Source organism: Plecotus auritus (genome assembly GCF_963455305.1).
Source record: "Plecotus auritus genome assembly, chromosome: 10".
Taxonomy (NCBI): domain Eukaryota; kingdom Metazoa; phylum Chordata; class Mammalia; order Chiroptera; family Vespertilionidae; genus Plecotus; species Plecotus auritus.
Window position 1 is genome coordinate 19,850,789 of NC_137785.1, and position 19,584 is coordinate 19,870,372.

The 19,584-nt window shown below is 46.6% G+C and overlaps 1 protein-coding gene across 1 annotated transcript; it reads left to right on the forward strand.

Moving 5' to 3' along the window:
• The first annotated feature begins 9,882 nt into the window (after positions 1-9,882).
• On the forward strand, positions 9,883-19,514 carry B9D2 (B9 domain containing 2). Its single transcript, XM_080644470.1, has 4 exons — positions 9,883-13,702; positions 14,127-14,218; positions 16,807-16,932; positions 18,923-19,514. The coding sequence occupies exons 1-4, from the start codon at positions 13,398-13,400 to the stop codon at positions 19,234-19,236; spliced, it is 837 nt and encodes a 278-aa protein (XP_080500596.1). The 5' UTR covers positions 9,883-13,397; the 3' UTR covers positions 19,237-19,514.
• The last annotated feature ends 70 nt before the right edge of the window (positions 19,515-19,584 follow it).

The window sequence follows — 19,584 nt, forward strand, 5'->3', positions numbered from 1 at the left end:
CAGTTAGGGGTGATCAAGCAGGTAGGCAGAGTGGTTAGGGGCGATCAGGTAGGCAGGTCAGTGGTTAGGGGTGATTGGGTAGGCAGGCAAGCGGTTAGGGGCAATCAGTTAAGCAGACGGCCCCTTGCAGGGCTGGCCACGCCCCCCAGCAAAGAAAGAGAAAGGCCCAGGCCAGCCAAGCCATTGCATTTCAGCCTGTCGCCTGCAGAGGGAGGCCACTGGTGGCAGGGGAGGGGGGCAGCGCTGCACAGATGGCAAGCCGTGGCAGCTGCGGGAGTGGGGCCAGCTGCCTGCAGCCGGGGGAAGGAAAGCCCTGATAGGCCCTCATCTCAGGCCAGGCCTGGTGACCCTACCCGAGGGGTCCCGGATTGTGAGAGGGTGCAGGCCAAGCAGAGGGACCACCCCCCCCCCCCCGCAAGTGCACAAATTTTCATGCACCGGGCCTCTAGTTGGTGTATAAAAAAGCCATCAAGTGCCCTGACTGGTTTGGCTCAGTGGATAGAGTGTCGGCCTGCGGACTCAAGAGTCCCAGGTTCGATTCTGGTCGAGGGCATGTGCCTTGGTTGCGGGCACATCCCCAGTGGGGGGTTGTGCAGGAGGCAGCTGATCGATGTTTCTCTCTCATCGATGTTTCTGACTCTCTCTCCCTCTCCCTTCCTCTCTGTAAAAAATCAATAAAATATATTAAAAAAAAAAAAAGCCATCAAGCACTAGTTGGTTTGGCTCAGTGAATAGAGCGTTGGCCTGAAGACTGAAGGGTCCTGGGTTCGATTCTGGTCAAGGGCACATGACTGGGTTGTGGGCTCGATCCCCAGTGGGTGGTGTGCAGGAAGCACACCCATCTCATCATTGATATTTCTATATCTCTCTCCCTCTCCCTTCCTCTCTGAAATCAATGAAAATATATATATTTTAAAAGCCATAGATTTTTAGGTGTTGATTTTGTATCCTGCTACATTGCCAAATTCATTTATTAGATCTAGTAGTTTTTTGGTGGAGTCTTTAGGTTTTTCTATGTACAGTATCATGTCATCTATGAATAATGAGAGTTTTACTTCCTCCTTTCCAATTTGGATGCCTTTTATTTCTTCTTCTGTCTGATTGCTGTGGCTAGGTTGTCCAGTACTATGCTGAGTAAGATTGGTGAAAGTGGCATCCCTGTCTTGTTCCTGTTCATAGGGAAAAAAGTTTTAGTTTTTGCCCATTGAGTATGATCTTCGCTGTATGTTTGTCATATATGGCTTTTATCATGTTGAGATATGCTCCCTCTATTCCCAATTTGCTGAGAGTTTTTATCAAAAATGGGTGTTGGATTTTGTGAAATGCTTTTTCCACATCTGTTGATATGGTCATGTGATTTTTGTCGTTCAATTTGTTTATGTGATGTATCACCTTTATTGATTTGCAAATATTATACCAGCCTTGCACCCCCTGGAATAAATCCCACTTGGTCATGGTGTATGATCTTTTAATATATTGCTGGATGCATCTTGCTAATATTTTGTTGAGGATTTTAGCATCTATGTTCATCAGGGATATTGGCCTGTAATTCTCTTTCTTTGTAGTGTCTTTATCTGGTTTTGGAATTAGGATAATGCTGACTTCATAAAAAGAGTTTGGAAGTGTTCCTTCCTCTTGGATTTTTTTTTTAATTTTTTTAAAAATATATTTTTTATTGATTTTTCCCAAAGAGGAAGGGAGAGGGATAGAGAGTTAGAAACATCGATGAGAGAGAGACATCGATCAGTTGCCTCCTGCACACCCCCCACTGGGGATGTGCCCGTAACCAAGGTACATGCCCTTGACTGGAATCGAACCCGGGACCCCTCAGTCCCCAGGCCGACGCTCTAGCCACTGAGCCAAACCGGTTAGGGTGCTTGGATTTTTAAAAATAGTTTGAGGAGTATAGGTGTTAGTTCTCTTTGAATGTTTGGTACAACTCCCCTGTGAAGCTGTCTGGACCTGGGCTTTTGCTTGCTGGGAGTTGTTTTTATTACTACTTCTATTTTATCAGTTGTTTTTGGCCTATTCAGGTTTTCTGATTCTTCCTGATTCAGTTTTGGGAGATTGTATTTTTCTAGGAATTGTCCATTTCCTCCACATGGTCCAGCTTGTTGGCATATGGTTGTTCATAGTATTTTCTTACAATCCTTTATATTTCTGAACCCTTTGTATTTCTGTGGTGTCAGTGGTCGCTTCTCTACTTTCATTTCTGATCGTTTTTATTTGTGTCCTCTTTGTTTCTTGATGAGTCTGGCTAACAGTTCATCAGTTTTGTTTATCCTTTAAAAGAACCACCAGCTCTTGGTTTCATTGATTTTACACACACACACACACACACACACACACACACACACACACACACACACATATATATATATGTCATTTATTTCTACTCTGGTCTTTATTATTTCCTTCCTTCTACTTACTCTGGGTTTTTCTTGTTGTTCTTTAAGTTGTAGGGTTAAATAGTTTATTGTTGGTTTTTCTTGTTTTTTTGAGGTAGGCCTGTAGTGCTATGAACTTCCCTCTCAGGACTGCTTTTGCTGTGCCCCAGAGATTTTGGGTTGTTGTGCGTTCATTTTCATTTGTTTCCAGGAAGTTTTTTTATTTCTTTCTTGATCTCATTGGTAACCCATTCATTATTTAATAACCTGCTATTTAGCCTCCATGTGTTTGAATATTTTGGGGTGTGTTTACTGCAATTGATTTCTAATTTCTGATTGATGTGGCTAGGATGTCCAGTACTATACTGAGTAAGATTGGTGAAAGTGACATCCCTGTCTTGTTCCTGTTCATAGGGAAAAAAGTTTCAGTTTTTGCCCATTGAGTATGATCTTTGCTACATATTCCACTGTGATCTGAGAAGATGCTTGATATGATTTCAATCTTCTTGAACTTGTGGAGACTTATTTTGTGTTCTAATGTGTGATCTGTCCTTGTGAATGACCCATGTGCACTTGAGAAGAATGTATATTCTGCTGCATTGGAGTGAAATGTTCTATAAATGTCAATTAAATCCATCTGATCCAGTGTGTCCTTTAGAGTCACTGTTTCCTTGTTATGTTTTTATTTGGAAGATCTACCAGTGAAGTCAACAGGTGTTAAAGTCCCCTACTATGACTGTATTGTTGTTGATCTCTCTGTTAAAGTCCTCTGGAAGTTTTTAAAAAATATATTTATGTGCTGCTATATTGGGTGCACATAAGTTTAGCAGGGTTATATCCTCTTGTTGGATTGATCCCTTTAGTATTATGTAGTGACCTTTGTTGTCTCTTGTGATGGCCTTCATTTTGAAGTCTTTTGTGTTGGATATGAGTATTGCTACTCCAGCTTTTTACTCCAAATTTTTTTTTCCATCCCTTCACTTTCATCCTATGTATGTCTTTTGTTCTGAGATGTGTCTCTTGTAGACAGCATATAGTTGGGTCATGTTTTTGTATCCATTCAGCTACCCTATGCCTTTTGATTGGAGCATTTAATCCATTTACATTTATGGTAATTATTAATAGGTACTTATTTATTGCCATTTTAATTCTGTATGCGTAGGTTTCTCCTTCTCATTACAGCAGTACCTTTAGCATTTCTTGTAATGCTGGCTTGGTGGTGATGAACTCCTTTAGGCCCCCCCCCCTTTTTTTTTTGTCTGGGAAGCTCTTTATTTGACCGTTTATTTTGAACAATAGCCTTGCTGGATATAGTAATTTTGGTTTCAGATCCTTGCTTTTCATTACCTTGAGTACTTCATGCCATTCCCTTCTGGCCTGTACAGTTTCGGATGAGAAATCAGGTGTCAGCCTTATGGGAGCTCCTTTGTAGGTAACAGAGTGTTTTTCTCTTGCTGCCTTTAAGATTCTCTTTGTCTTTAATTTTTGGCATTTTAATTATGATGTGTCTGGGCATAGGCCTGTTTGGGTTCTTCTTGCTTGGGGTTCTCTGTGCCTCCTGAACTTGTGTGATCCTTTCCTTTACCAGGTTAGGGAAGTTTTCTGCCATTATTTATTCAAACACATTCTCTATCCCTTTCCACCTCTTCTGGCACACCTACTATTCCAATATTGTTACATTTCACATTGTCCCACAGCTCCCTTAAACTGTCCTCCTATTTTTTTAAAATATATTTTATTGATTTTTTTAATGAGAGGAAGGGAGAGGGGTAGAGAGCCAGAAACATCAATGAGAGAGAAACATCGATCAGCTGCCTCCTGCATTCCCCACCGGGGATGTGCCCGTAACCAAGGTACATGCCCTTGACCAGAATCAAACTTGGGACCCTTCACTCCGCAGGCTGATGCTCTATCCATTGAGCCAAATCAGTTAGGGCTCCTCCTATTTTTTAATTATTCTTCTTTTTGGTTCTCTGATTGAATGATTTTTTCAACTCTGTCTTCTAATTCACTGATTCGATCCTCAGCTTCCCCTAATCTGCTGTGTATTCCTTCCAATGTGTTCTTTCTTTTTTTAAATTTCAGATGTTCTGTATTCAAAGGTTCTCAAACCAGTGTGTTCTTTATTTGTGCTATGTCATTCTTTATTTCCATTTTCATCATTACTATATCTTTTTTCATGCTGTTGAGCATCTTTACCATCATTACTCTGAACTCTGTTTCAGATAAATTTCTTTGCTTCATTAATCTATTTTTCTGGAGAATTATCTTGTTCTTTCATTTGGGGGTTCTTTGTCTCCTCATTTTGGCTGCCTGTTTGGGTTTGTGACTATGTATTAGGTAGATCCTCTACGCCTCTCAATCTCTAGTGCAGCACAGTGTCAAACACTGTTTCTGACTAATTAGATCAGGCAAAGACTCAATGCCTCCAGAGACTGCCTACAGGCTGATAGGATTCCAACTTGAATTGCCCCAGGCAATCATCCTCAGGTGTGGGGAGAGTTTTTTTTATAGCAAAGGTGGAAATTTATTTATTTATTTATTTATTTTTAAATATATTTTATTGATATTTCGCAGAGAGGGAGAGGGATAGAAAGCTAGAAACATCGATGAGAGAGAAACATCGATCAGCTGCCTCCTGCACACCTCCCACTGGGGATGTGCCCGCAACCAAGGTACATGCCCTTGTCCGGAATCGAACCCGGGACCTTTCAGTCCGCAGGCCGACGCTCTATCCACTGAGCCAAACCGGTTTCGGCAGGTGGAAATTTATTGAAGAACAAGTACAGACTCTCATGTAAGGAAGGGGAAAGAATCTCATAGCACAGACTCCCAGGTGGGGTGGGGGAAAGAGTCCCTGTGTGGAGAGTTTTTTATCAACAGGGTGGGGCAGTTGCTTCTGCCTGGAGGCTAATTTTTAGTCTCTCTCTCTCTCTCTCTCTCTTTTTTAAGTGATTTCAGAGAGGAAGGGAGAGGATGAGAGACAGAAACATCAATGATGAGAATCATTGATTGGTTGCCTCTTGCACACCTCCTACTGGGGATTGAGCCCACAACCCAGGCATGTGCCCTTGACTAGAATCGAACCTGGGGCCCTTCAGTCCTCAGGCCACTGCTCTATCCAGTGAGCCAAATCAGCTAGGGCTATTTTTAGTCTCTTAAGTGACCTCAAGGCAAGGTGTTTTTCTCTAGAGTGGGTCAACTACCTTTCCTCCAGACAAGGCCGCCTGTACAGCAAATGTCTGTGTGGGAAAGATGTCTTCTGCTGAGTGAGGGAATGACTCAGCATAGGAAACCAGGGTGCTGCTTTCTGAACTCTAACCCCTGAGTTCCCAATCCTGGCTTCTGCTCACACAGCTTCAGTCCACTCTGCCTTCCCTCTGCTGGAGCACAAGGTGAGTGGCTCCACAGGGAATTTTGTACATTGGCCCTTTAAGAGGGTGTCTTCCAACCTCACTCCCTAGCAGACAGCAATCCTGCTGCTTTTCACAGCCAGATGTTATGTGGGTACCCTTCTCAGCTCTGGTGCTCTCTGCTGGGGGCCCAGGCTGAGGATTAGACCCCAGGGTTCTCAGTGACAACCCCCCTCAGCTGAGATATCTCTTGGGATTTCAGTTGCTGTTTGTGGGCCTCTAACCAGCCCTTTCGTGCCTCTGCCTCTCCTACTGGTCTCTATGCAGTTTCCCCTTTCAGTCCTCAGGCATCAGGGTTCTCTTCCATTGATTATTCAGGAATTTTTTCTGTATTTTAGTTTAATTTCAGTTTGTTCCTGGGAGCGTGTCCATGCAACATCCACTTACTCTGCTGCCATTTTTAATCTCCCAAGGTTTAATTTTTTAATTACAAAATTTTAAAGTTTATTAACCAATGTCACCCCAATAAATTTAATAAAAAGGTAAAATAAAAAGCCTAATGAAGACTGTAAAAAATGTCAATGTCATAAAAAACAAAACAATAATGAAAATTTTTAAACCTGGCAGGCCTATTCCAGATTAAAGTGACTAAGGAAACAGGACAATAAAGTATGATTCTGGATAGAGAGCAGATAGTGATAAAATATGTTATTGGGACAATGGGGTAAATTTGAATATAAACTATAAATTAGATGAAAGTTTTAAAATTTAATTTAATTTAATTTAATTAATTAATTAATTTATTTATTTATTTATTTTATTGATATTTTACAGAGAGGAAGGGAGAGGGATAGAGAGCTAGAAACATCGATGAGAGAGAAACATCGATCAGCTGCCTCCTGCACACCTCCCACTGGGGATGTGCCCGCAACCAAGGTACATGCCCTTGACCGGAATCGAACCCGGGACCCTTCAGTCCACAGGCCGACGCTCTATCCACTGAGCCAAACCGGTTTCGGCTAGATGAAAGTTTTATATGAATGTTAAATTGATATGGTGGAAAATGTTAAAATTGACATTATGAATATACTAAAGGCCCAGTGCATGAGATTTGTGCACTGGAGGGGGTGGGGGAGGGGTCCCTCAGCCTGGCCTGCACCCTCTCACAGTCCAGGACCCCTCAGGGGATGTCCGCCTGCCAGCTTAGGCCCGATACCCACTGGGGATCAGGCTAAGCCGGCAGTCAGACATTCCTCTCTCAGTCCAGGGCTCTCGCCAGTCGGGACCCCTTGCTCCTTATTGCCCACCTGCAGCAGAGGTCTCTGGCTGAACAGCATTTCACCTGTGGGAGCGCATTGACCACCAGGGGGCAACTCCTGTGTTAAGCATCTGCCCCCTGTGGTCAGTGCATGTCATAGTGACCAGTTGTTCTGCTGTTTGGTCGATTTGCATATTAGGCTTTTATTAAATAGGATAGGTTTTATTACATAGAATAGGAAAATCCCCTCTTGTTCTTTATTTTTTTAAAATATATTTTTATTGATTTTTTTTTTTTTACAGAGAGGAAGGGAGAGGTATAGAGAGTTAGAAACATTGATGAGAGAGAAACACTCATCAGCTGCCTCTTGCATGTCTCCTACTGGGGATCACACCTGCAAACAAGGTACATGCCCTTGACCAGAATCAAACCTGGAACCCTTCAGTCTGTGGACCAGTGCTCTATCCACTGAGACAAACTGGCCAGGGCTCCCCTCTTGTTCTTAGAATTTGTCTTCTGAAAGTAATGTTATGAATAATTTATATACAGGGTGCAGCAAAAGTAGATTTAGAGTTGTTCATATAGAAAATAATACAATTAATAAATAATAATACAATAATTAATAAATAATAATATAGGAATAAACCGTGTTTTGTGTACTCACAACTGTAAACCTACTTTTGCCCCACTGTGTATATATATTAATACATATATATCTACTAGACTGGGTGCACAGATTCATGCACTGGTGGGGTCCCTCAGCCTAGCCTGTGGGGATCAGGCCAAAACCAGCCCAGTGCATGGATTCATCCAGGGCATGTCCAGCCAGTCTCGCCCAGTCCTGATCAGCCAGAACCCAGCAGCAAGCTAACCTATTGGTTGGAGTGCCTGCCCCCTGGTGGTCTGTGTGCATCATAGTGACTGGTCAAATGAATGGTCGAACACTTAGCATATTGGGCTTTTATTATATAGGATTAGAGGCCTGGTGCATGAAATTCATGCATGGATAAGGTCCCTAGACCTGGCCAGCAATCAGGGCCAATTGGGGCCTTCCAGCTGCTGGCCTGGGCCTTCCTTCCCCAGCTTCCAGCTTCCGGCCGGGGCCTTCCTTCATTCCAGCTGCCCCCTGGTAGTCAGTGCATGTCATAGCAAGCAATCTAACTCCCAGTCTCCTGGTCGAACTTCCGAGGGGACACTTTGCATATTAGCCTTTTATATGTATATATATATAGGTATATATAAAAGCTTAAGTGACCGTCCAACTGTTTGACCGGTAGCTATGACACACAATTACCACCAGGGGGCAGACGCTCAATGCAGGAGCTGCCGAGCTGCAGTGACTTGGCAGCGGTGGTTCTTGGGTGACACACACAGAACCAGAGAGGAAGGAGCCCAATTCCGGGGTGAATCACCCAAGAACCGCCCTCTCGCAATCCCGAACCCCTAGGGTGATGTTGGACAGCTGGTTTTAGCCCGATCCCCGCAGGTCAGGCCGAGTGACCCCACCTGCCAGAGGGACCCTGCTCACTCTGCAGACGACCTTTGAGCCCCTGTGCCACCCCAGGTGTGGTCAGCTGGGAAGGGACTGTGGGAAGTTGGCTCCAGGGTGTGTCCAGCCCGTCTTGCCCAGTCCCACCCCGCCTGCCACCTTCTAATTAATTTTCTTTCAATGTGCAGGAATCTGTGCACCGGGGCACTAATACACACACACACACACACACACACACACACACACACACACACACACACTAGAGGCCCGGTGCATGAAAATTTATGCACTGGAGGGGGAGTCCCTCAGCCCAGCCTGCCCCCTCTCACAGTCCAGGAGCCCTCAGGGGCGGGAGGCAACCTGGCAATCAGGGTAAGGCGACGCCCCATCACACCTCTGCTGCTGCCACTGCAGGCAGTGCAAGCCTCGGCCAGCCCTGGTTACCTGAGCCTTGGGCGGCCCTGGGCAGCTGGGCAGCCGCCATCCGAGGCTTGCCTGTGCCTCGGGCCAGCCCTGGGCAGCTGTGGGGCTGCTGAGGAGACTGGGGGACTCTAGAGGCAGGGCTGAGGGGACTGGGTACCACCATCTTGTGGCTGTGGGTGCTTCCATCTTTGAGGGTGTGGCAGTCAATTAGCATATTCCCTCCTTATTGGCTGTGGATGCCACCATCTTTGTAATTAGCATATTCTCTCTTTATTAGATAGGATATATATATCACAGGCAAAAGAATTGAACAAAACTTCACATAAAAGGATCTAGCTGGTTTTGCTCAGTGGATAGAGCTTTGACCTGCAGACTGAAGGGTCCTGGGTTCGATTCCAGTCAAGGGCACATGCCTGGGTTGCGGGCTCACTCCCCAGTAGGGGGCATGCATGAGGCAGCCGATCAATGATTCTCATCATTGATGTTTCTATCTCTCTCTCCCTCTCCCTTCCTCTCTGAAATCAGTAAAAATATTTTTTCAAAACTTCACAAAAAAAGGAAAGCCAAGGAAACAATGAACATTAATAAAGGTACTCAAATAGTAATCAGAGAAATGCAAATTAAGATAACAATGCATTTCCAATACACTCATCAGAATGGCTAAAATGAAAAAGAACACCACCACCAAATGTTGGTGAGGGTGTGAAGGAGGGGGAACTCTCAGACCCTAGAAATTTGTCCAACCTCCAGGAAAACTCTTGAACATATCCTATGACCCAGCAATTCCACTCCAACCAGATGTGAACATCTATCTGCCAAAAGATAAATTCCCATCAACAAACAAATGGATAAATAAATTATAGCATCTTCACACACAGAAAACTATACAGCAATAATACAGCCCCATGCAACAGAGTGGATTTCACAAAAACAAAAAACAAAAAACTGGGCAGGCAGCAGACATGAAACAATACGACCTGTGTTGTTTTATTTATATAAAGTACAAAAACAGACAAAATCCACCCATGTTAGAAGTCCAGTTAGTGATTACTCTTGGGGGCATCCTGGAAGAGGTATGACAGCCATCCTGCGGAGCTGCTCGTGTTCTTTTCTTCAGCCGAGTTCTAGTTACCTATTGAATTCTATTGAATTCAGCTTATAACATTTCATCCAGCTCTTCATTTATGACTTGTGTACTTTTCTGTACATATATTGTACTTCAAAACAGTTATTTTTAAAAAGTTAGATCTTTATATACATAGATAAATTCCCAAGATGCATAACTGAATGAAAAAGCAAGCTGTAAAAACAGTATGTACACTCACTTTGGAAAACAGTATGGTAGTTCCTCAAAACTTTAAAAATAGAATTACCATATGACCCAGCAATTCCACTTCTGGGTATTGACCCAAAAGAACTGAAAACAGGGTCTTGAGGAGATATTTGTACAACCATATTCACAGCAGCTTTATTCACAATAGCTAAAATGTCAAAGCAATCCATGTGTCCATCAACAGATGAGTGGTAAAACAAAATGGAGTGTATATAAACAATGGAATATTATTCAGCCTTTAAAAGGCAGGAAAATCTGCCCAGCTGTTGTGGCTCTACCTATGAACCAGGAGGTCGCAGCTCGATTGGTAGTCGGGGCATTTGCCTGGGCTCAATCCCCATCATGCAGAAGCCAACTGATCAACGATTCTCTCTTGTTATTGATGTTTCTATTTCTCTCTCCCTTTTTCTTCCTCTCTGAAATCAGTAAAGATATATTTTTTAAAAATAAAAGCTTAACAATAAAAATAAAAGGCAGGAAAATCTGACATGTGCTACAACATGGATGATTTTTGAGGACATTAGGCTAAATGAAATAAGCCAGTCATAAAAGGACAAATACTAAATGATTCTACTTATATGAGGCACATAGAGTAGGCAAATTCACAGAGATAGAAAGTAGAATGGTGGTTGGTTACCAGGGGCTGGGGAGAGTGAAGAGGGGGTTGTTTTTTCATGGGTACAGAGTTTCAATTTTGCAAGATAAATAGTTCTAGAGATTAGTTGCACAATTATGTGCATGCACTTAATGCCACTTGATCTGTACACTTAAAAATGGTTAAGATGGTAAATTTTGTTAGGTGTATTTTACTACAAATTTTTAAAAGTTAAAAAGTACATAAATAAATATTCAGTGTGCTTCTTATAAAAAATGTGTAAAATATGTCATTTCAGTAACAACAACAAAAATCATCAATAATAGCAAACATTATTGTCCTTCCTATGTGCCAGGCACTGTCCTAAATTCATTACGCATTTGTATTAGTAATCTATTGCTGGATGACAAATTATCTCCCCAAACTTAGTGAAAACAATTATTTGTCACTGACATAGTTTCTGTAGGTCAGTATTCTGGCGATGGGTTGGCTGAGTGGTTCTGGTTCAGGGTGTCTCATGAAGTTACAGTCAGCATGTTGGCAGATGTAGCGGTCATCTGAAGATCTGTCTAAGGCTGGAAGATCTGTTTCCAAGACGGGTCACTCACACGGTGCTGGTTGTTGGCAGGATGCCTCAGTTCCTCCGCATTTGGTCTCCCCATTGACGGCTTTACTGTTGTTACATCATGATGGCTCACCTCTCTCAGAGTAAACTATCCCAGAGCGAGATCAAGGAGGATGCTTTTTATGGCTTAGTTTTGCAAGTCCCTTAGCAACACTTTTGCCACATTCTATTGGTTAGAAGCAAGTTACCCAGTGCAGCCTATACTAAGGGAGAGAGGAATTAGGCTCCACCTGGTGAAAGAATGAGTATCAAAGAACCTGTGAACATGTTTTAAAACAGCTTCATACATTCATTAACTCCTGACAATAATCCAACAAGATGGGTACCATCACTCATTCTCACATCACAGATGAGGAAACTGAGGTACTGAAGGTCACACAGAAGGGGAAGAGCCAAGACTAAAATCCAGGCAGTCAAACTGGGAAGTTTTTATTAATCACTAATATCAACCAATAGAAGAAACCAATTGAAGAAAAATATTTAAGGCCCTGGCCAGGTAACTCAGTTGGTTAGAGCATCATCCTAATGTGCCAAGGTTGCTTGCAGGTTCTATCCCCATCAGGGCACATGCAGAAATCAACCAATGAATGCACAAATAAGTGAACAACAAATTAATATTTATCTCCCCCCACCTTCCCTCTCTCTCTCTGTAAAGATAAATAAATTTTTTTAAAATATATTTTATTGATTTTTTACAGAGAGGAAGGGAGAGGGATAGAGAGTTAGAAACATCGATGAGAGAGAAACATTGATCAGCTGCCTCCTGCACACCTCCTACTGGGGATGTGCCCGCAACCAAGGTACATGCCCTTGACCGGAATGGAACCTGGGACCCTTCAGTCCGCAGGCCGACGCTCTATCCACTGAGCCAAACCGGTTTCGGCAATAAATAGAATTTTTAATTAAAAAATATTTAAGAAGGAGCATTGACAGGACTTGATAACTGGTTGGATGTGAGAAGTGATGGCATACAAGATGGCACCCCCCCACACAGCCTCCATATTCCTTTAGCAGAGAGGTTAAGAACATAAAGTGTAGAGACAGAGTCAGGCAGAACTACGATCAGTTTGCTTAGGGCAAATAATTTTGCTCCAATTTCTTCATTTTAAATAAAGCTGATAATATTACCTACGTGTCAGGATGTCTGTGAGGATTAAAGGAGATCGTTCATGCAAAACAATCAGTTTCCAGGGGGACTGGTACAAAGAAATAACTCAATAAATGGTAGCTTTCAAGTATAATTATCAGTGAAATACCCTATTGAATTATTCACTTATATAAATCTTATCCTATTGAAATGTTGCCCCCCACCCCCATAACTCTGAGTGGGTGACTAACTTTTGCCCCATTTCTAGCCCTGGCCCCTCGCCTGGGCTGGAGGATAAGGGACTCAGGCACCGCTCCGGGAAATCAGAATGTGTGAGTGCCTCTGACTCAGTCACTCTCCTGGTGCCCATTACATGGGTGAGAAAACTGAAACCTAGAGCCATGTAAAGTCACAAGTTACCGGCAGAGTGCAGTTTTTAGAACCGGATTTTCTGCAGAAGGCCTCAGTTCCTCATTTCTCATACCCATCCCCCACGCCCGCATCCTTGCTCAGAATCAGCACCGTGAAGAGCTGGGCAGTTTTTCTGAGAAGGAAGTTGGATTATCAGTCCCACGAAGCCTGGGGAACTCTAAATATAAAAGAAGGAACCCCCCCCCCCCCCAACTTCTTGAGTATCTGTGAATGAGGAAGGATTTTTTTTTCTAGTTATGAGGCAAGAGGATGCACTCTGCTGAGAGAGAGTCCCCCTTGGTTCTGGCTCACACCTCTGGTTCGTGGTCCACGTTGAGGGAGAGATTTGGAGGTCGTGAGGCATAACGGGCTTACTTTGTGAAGAGGTTATCTGGGAGAAACAGTTGGCGCTCAAACTTCCTCAGCCACGCTTCAGATGGCGGCTGCCCGGCCACGCCCCACACCGCTGCAGAGACCCTTTTCCCAAAATGGAGAGCGGGAAGGGAGAGAACGTCCATCAGATTTTAGCCCCGCCTCCGAGGACAGCGAGGGCCAATTAGCAACCCGCAGGGTGGGTGCGAGGCCAGGGGAGGAGGCTGCTGTTGCCCCAGCAACCACCGAGGAGAACGAAGGCGGTCGCGGCCCGGGAGGGATCGCGGCGCCGCGGGTCTCTCCCTGCCGGAAAGGTCCCGGGAGAGCGCGAGCCAGGCGGGGAGTCAGCGCCCGTGGAGAGAGGGACAGGTCAGGCCCTTGAACTCCAATCCCGATGCCGCTTTCGCGCTTTCTGTTAGCGGTTCTGAAGTAGGCATAGCGCATGCGTACGCCTGGAGGCGGGGCTTTGCGCCCAGCTCTTAAGACGCATGCGGAGTTGGAGCCTTTGCGCTGGTGGGGGCGGAGCCACTGGCCCTGGGCGGGGCTTCCCTCTGCTCTGAGCTGGAAGTTGTTGAGTTAGATGCCTGCTCTTGGGCCTGGCCCTATTCCCCTCTTTTTTCCGGGCTCTCCTGGAGAGGCATTTAGGATCTTATTAAGACCCCAGACTTAGTGGTTTGACGAAACTGCAATCCTAGTACTGTTCCTTATTTGGAGGGCCTCAGTTTCCTCATCTGTCAGTTGGAAATAATAGTACACTGACCTCACAGGGTTGTGACTGTTTTTACCCTCTCAGGGCTATGGCTGAAGTGCACGTGATCGGGCAGATCGTAGGGGCCACCGGCTTCTCGGAAAGTAGCCTCTTCTGCAAGTGGGGCGTCCACACAGGTATTCCCGACCTGGCTCATTCCCCACCCAACTACCAGCCTAGGGGTTCCACCTCCTTCCTTGACCCCCTGGCCCAGTCCCTGAACCTCATCTCCCATCAGCTCTCAGGACTCCTGGCCCTGACCATACTGTGTCCATGTGTCTCATGCTCCCGTCTTGTCCCTTTCCATCCCATCTCTGGGGGCTCTGGCTCCAGCTCTGAACAAACAGCCCCTAAGGACTACAGGCTAGACCCCACACACACTCCCAATCCTCAGAACACTAGACAGCCTTACCCCCATGGTTTGGACTTCATTCACAGTCTTAGGGGTGTCCTGGGTCCCTCCCCTGTCTTAATTCCTTGCTTAACAGTCTCCATTTATTGAGATCTTACTGTAAAATGGAAGTTTCCATTCCAGATTTCAGAGGAAAGGCCACCTCTTGTATGCACAATTCTCTTTGAGAAAGGAGGAACCTGTTCTGGTAATCATCCAAGCCCATCCGTATGGCCCAGGGAGGACCTCAGAGGCTCCAGTGTGCATGTCTCCCATGTGAGGCAGAATAGTGTGGTGGTATGTGTAATGGTTAGGGCCACCAGATCTGGGCTCAAACACTAACTCCCATCTATTAAAGTGGGGCCTCTGAACTTAACCTCTCTGAGCCCGTTTCCTTGTCTGAAAATCTAATAGCGGAGAGGCGGCACAGTATTGAGGTTAAGAGCACAAACTGCCTGGGTTCAAAACCAGTTGTTAATTATGTGACTTTGGCCACTTGTCTTTCCCTCAGTTTCCCTGTCTGTACAATGGTAATAACAACAATACTTATTTCATGGGTGGTTGTGCGAACTAAATGAATAGCAACAGCACTTAGGAGAGGACCTGGCCTAGTAAGTGTGCAGTAAGTGTTTACCCAGCTCATGTAAAAGTTGGATGGGGTCTTGTTTGTAAAGCCCTGGGTATGTTGCCCAACATATAAATGCACATGAAATGAGTGTGGCTCTTGCTGTCCTTGTCTCTTCAGGCCCCGGGTCCTTGGTGGTGGTTGAGATTCCCTGGGAAATTGTGGTCCTCCAGCTGAGCACATGAAGAGGCAGCTCTGGAGTCAGACTTGGTTTCTAGTCTGGGCTCCATCTGCCCTGTGACCCTCGGCAAGTGCTTTCCCTGCTCAGAGCCTCAGTTTTCTCATCTGTAAAGTGGGATATATTGTATATGAAAAGCCGGACTCAAGGCCTGGTGCTTTCCTTGCCTGAATCAGAGAGAACAGTAACTCAGCAGGTCAGGGGACTGCTGGGGAGGGGCAGTGAGTCCAATAAAGAGCTCAGAGGCAGATAAAGGGCTTGGACTCTGCAGTCTGACCGAGCTCAGTCTGAATCCAGCTTCACGGTGGCACCTGGGTCTGCTGCAGTCCTGCTGTACCCGATGTGGAGAACAGTGCTTGACGCACCATAGATGTTCATGGAATAAATGGACAAGTGACTTTCCTTCTCAGAGTCTGTTTCTTCCCTTGTAAGCTGAGGCTTATATGAGCACCCACCTCCCAGGCCCACTTATTTGTCCAACAAACATTTTTGAGCACCTTCTGTATACTAAGATCTGGTTTTGAGGTCCTGGAAATCCAGTAGTATGCAATATCCCTGCTCTCCTGGGGCTCACAGAAGGGGAGATAAAATAAATAAGCAGGTAAAGAAATGAGTGTAATGATTACAGATGGTGGCAGGTACTCAGAACAAATTAGATGAGATAATGTAACAGGGCTTAGTTTTGGATGGAAGTGTGAGCGAGAACCCTCTGTAAAAGTGGCATTGGAGTTGATCCCTGAAAGATGAATAAAAGTCAGGCATGAGGACATCCAGGAGCAGAACTTCCTAGGCAGAGGGAACAGCCAGTGTAAGAAAGGAAATAAAAATAGGATCAATGAGGCTAGAGGTAGCGAGGGATGGGGAGAGTGATAGGAGATGAGTGCAGGAAGGGGGACAAAGGCCAGATATAGGGCTTCGTAAGCTATGGGGAGAGTCTGGACTGGGGGTGGAGTGGGATTAAAAGTCCTAGAGGGTGGATTAAATGAATTCATCACTAAAGTGCTTAGCACAGGGTCTGGCATTTGGTAAGCAATCAGTGCATTTTTGCTGTTATCACCCTCAGTAGGACTGGTATTATTATGTGCCTTTCACAGTGTGTTCTTGCTTTTTGTGGAAGGGCATCCTTGGTCCCATCTTAGTCCTTGGACTAGGCCTCTAAATGCAGTGTGAGAATAGTGACAAAATGATACTCAACACTTATCCAGCACTTACTACGCCCCAGGCACTGTTCTGAGTGCTTTGTGTGTATTAGCTCTTTTAATCTGCTCACAAAATGACAAGGAATGCATTATTACACCCACTTGACATATTGGGAGACTGAGGCAAGAAAAGGTAACTTGCCCAAGTGTGTGCAGGCAGGAAGAAGTGGTGCCAGGATCTGAACCCAGTCCTTTGGCTCCTGAGTCCATACTTTGTATCCCCTGTCCCCCAGTGCTAGAAGAAACAGGGTCTTACAGCCACAATGGCATACCTTCCTGATGGCTGCCTCCCACCCTTCCCTGCCTCATTAGTGTCCTGGCTCTCATTGTAGGGGCAGCATGGAAGCTCCTGTCAGGCGTACGGGAGGGCCAAACACAGGTGGACACCCCCCAAATAGGGGACATGGCCTACTGGTCCCACCCCATTGACCTGCACTTCGCCACCAAAGGCCTCCAAGGTGGGTTCCCGTGCTGGGCTCTGAGCCAGGCTGAGGGGACAGGGCTGGGGAGCTGGTGGTGGTGGGGGGGGGGGGTGGTTAGCAACACTCTATGGGACTGAGAACACCAACTCCTGTCCCTGCTCCCCCGCCCTTTGGGTCCCTTTCCTGGCCAGGCCTGGCCCTGGAGAGACTGAGCTGAGGCCTCTCATGGCTGGCTCTAGAGTGTGTCAGAGGCCAGGGGTGAGGGGAAGAGGGGAAGGTGGGGACCAAGGGGAGAGGAGGGATGGCTTTCAAAGAGAAAAACCAAGAGAATCTTCAATTAAAAGGAAGCTGGAGCGTTTATGAGAGAGAGGGAGGAAGGGCTGGTGGCTGTCCTCAGGCAGGGCGCCTCTGCTGTTCAGAGGAAAAATGAGTTTGCGGGGGAGGAAGGGTATCAGACAATCTTTTCTGGTGAAAAATGTGGGTCATTGGAGAGGAGTGAATTCCAGGAAATAGCCTAGGTAAATATGCCGTATATTTCTACAATATAAATAATAGTTACTGAGGACATGCCCTATGACGAGAGATGCCAGGGAGATGTCGGTGATTGAGACAGCTCCTGGCCCTGCTCTCACAGGGTTTACCATCCCATGGGAAGACAGAGCTATTCCCAGACAGTAGCAGCCCAGAGTAGGCAGAGATGGGATGGGGAGGTCTAGAGGGCTATGGAAGCCAAGAGGAGGCTCCTGACTCTACCAGGGAGTTCAGGGAGGGCTTCCTGGAGGAGGAGATGTTTGAGCTTTGCTGTGAGGGGCCAGTAGGAGCCAATAAGGCGAGGGAAGGAAGAGGGATCAAGGCAGAGAGGTGTGTGGAAAGCCCAAAGGGTAAAGTGAGCTAGGGCATTTGGAGGATGGAGGGAGAGCAGGAGGACTGTAGGGGCGAGGTGGCAGGGGACAGGGGACAGGCCATGCAGGGCCTTGAATCCCAGGCCACTGAGCTGAGGCCGTCCCCTGAAGGCACTGGGGAGCCACAGCAGGTGACTGACAAGTCCGATTTTGCTTCTAAAAGACCCTTCTGGCTGCTTGTGGGTGATGGGTTGGAGGGTGAGGCAGGCAGGCAACTGTCCTTTCACTCTTCAGACCCCACGTTCTCCACTGGTCCCACCAGGCAGCTCCCACCTCAGGGCCTCTTCACACGTTGTTCCCTCTGCTGGGAATGCTGTTCCCTAGATGTCTCCATGGCCCCCTCTCTTCCCTACTTTAAACATTCACGCACATGTCTCCTTCTTAGTGAAGCTGTTCTTGATCATCCCCTTTCTAAAACTGCATCCTACCCCCACCCTACCTAGCTTTATTTTTCTCCAGAGCAGTTATCACCATCTGACATACCCTATAATTTGCTTATTTACTATGTTCATGGTCTAGGATGTCAGCTACACAAGGGCAGGAATTTTGATCTGTTCACCTCTGTGCCCCCAGCTTGTAGAACAGGGCCAACCACAGGGGGGCTCAGAAAGGACAGTAAAATCAGGCTGGGTCTCCAAGTCTTTGCCTGCCAGGCTGAGGAGCTGAGCTGCATTCTTAGGACACTGGGGGACTGGTGGGAAGAGAAAGATGCTTCCAGATGCCAGGAGGAAGGTGAATTGGAGGAGACAAGAAGTCCCTGAACCTGGAGAGGACAGGGTGGGTCACAGGGTGGGAATCGGGGAGAGGTCTAGGACAAGGCTCAAGGTGCTTGCTCAGCTGTGGACTGGGCTCCCCTGAGATGGGACCATGGACAAAGAGGATACAGAGAGGGAATCAGCAGAGGCTCGATCTAAAGGGCCTTGAGGGTTGAGGTTGGATTTTATTCTGAAGGCATTGGGGAGCCATGAAAGGGTTTTGAGCAGGGGAGGAATATGGATTCAGTAATAACCATTGGCTGTTGTGTGGGAGTGGGAGTCCAGAGAGGAGGCTGGGCAGACTCCAGGGAAGAGGACTGAGCCCAGAGAGTGACCGGCTGTACCATCCCCCTCTCTCCTGTCTTGCAGGCTGGCCCCGGCTCCATTTCCAGGTGTGGTCCCAGGATAGCTTTGGCCGCTGCCAGCTTGCAGGTTACGGCTTTTGTCACGTGCCCAGCAGTCCGGGCACCCACCAGCTGGACTGTCCCACCTGGCGGCCCTTGGGCAGCTGGCGGGAGCAGCTGGCACGGGCCTTCGTGGGTGGCGGGCCTCAGCTGCTGCATGGGGACGCCATCTACAGCGGGGCTGACCGCTATCGCCTGCATACAGCCGCTGGTGGCACTGTGCACCTTGACCTGGGCCTGTTGCTGCGCCACTTTGACCGCTATGGCGTGGAATGCTGAGGCACCCTGCCTCCACGGCCCCCATCCACATCCCTGGACACCCATAGGGGGCAGGATGGAGCAGTGGTCAGAAACGTGGGCTCTGGAGACTGCCTTACCTGACCCAGCCAGGGCATGGGGCAGCTTCTGTCCTGGCCAGCACCACAAGCCCAGTACCTCTCCCTCTGAGGTCCATTTCCCCATCTGTGAAATGGGGGCAGCAAGTACGTGGGGAGCCAGGGGTTTGGGGAGAAGAGGCTGTCTCACACGTGGAAGTGCTAAATAAAGAACAGTTCTGACAGGTGTGGGTGCCTTCCTGAACTCCTGACCTATCAGCTGGCCTGTGCCCCATCCTCCCACTGACACCCT

Excerpts from the sequence above, each read along its gene's own strand:
- B9D2 (XM_080644470.1), top strand. The coding sequence starts at position 13,398 with ATGGCGGCTGCCCGGCCACGCCCCACACCGCTGCAGAGACCCTTTTCC. Across the intron at positions 13,703-14,126 it reads GCCCGTGGAGAGAGGGACAG|GGCTATGGCTGAAGTGCACG; the intron begins GTCAGGCCCTTG and ends TTACCCTCTCAG. Across the intron at positions 14,219-16,806 it reads CAAGTGGGGCGTCCACACAG|GGGCAGCATGGAAGCTCCTG; the intron begins GTATTCCCGACC and ends CTCTCATTGTAG.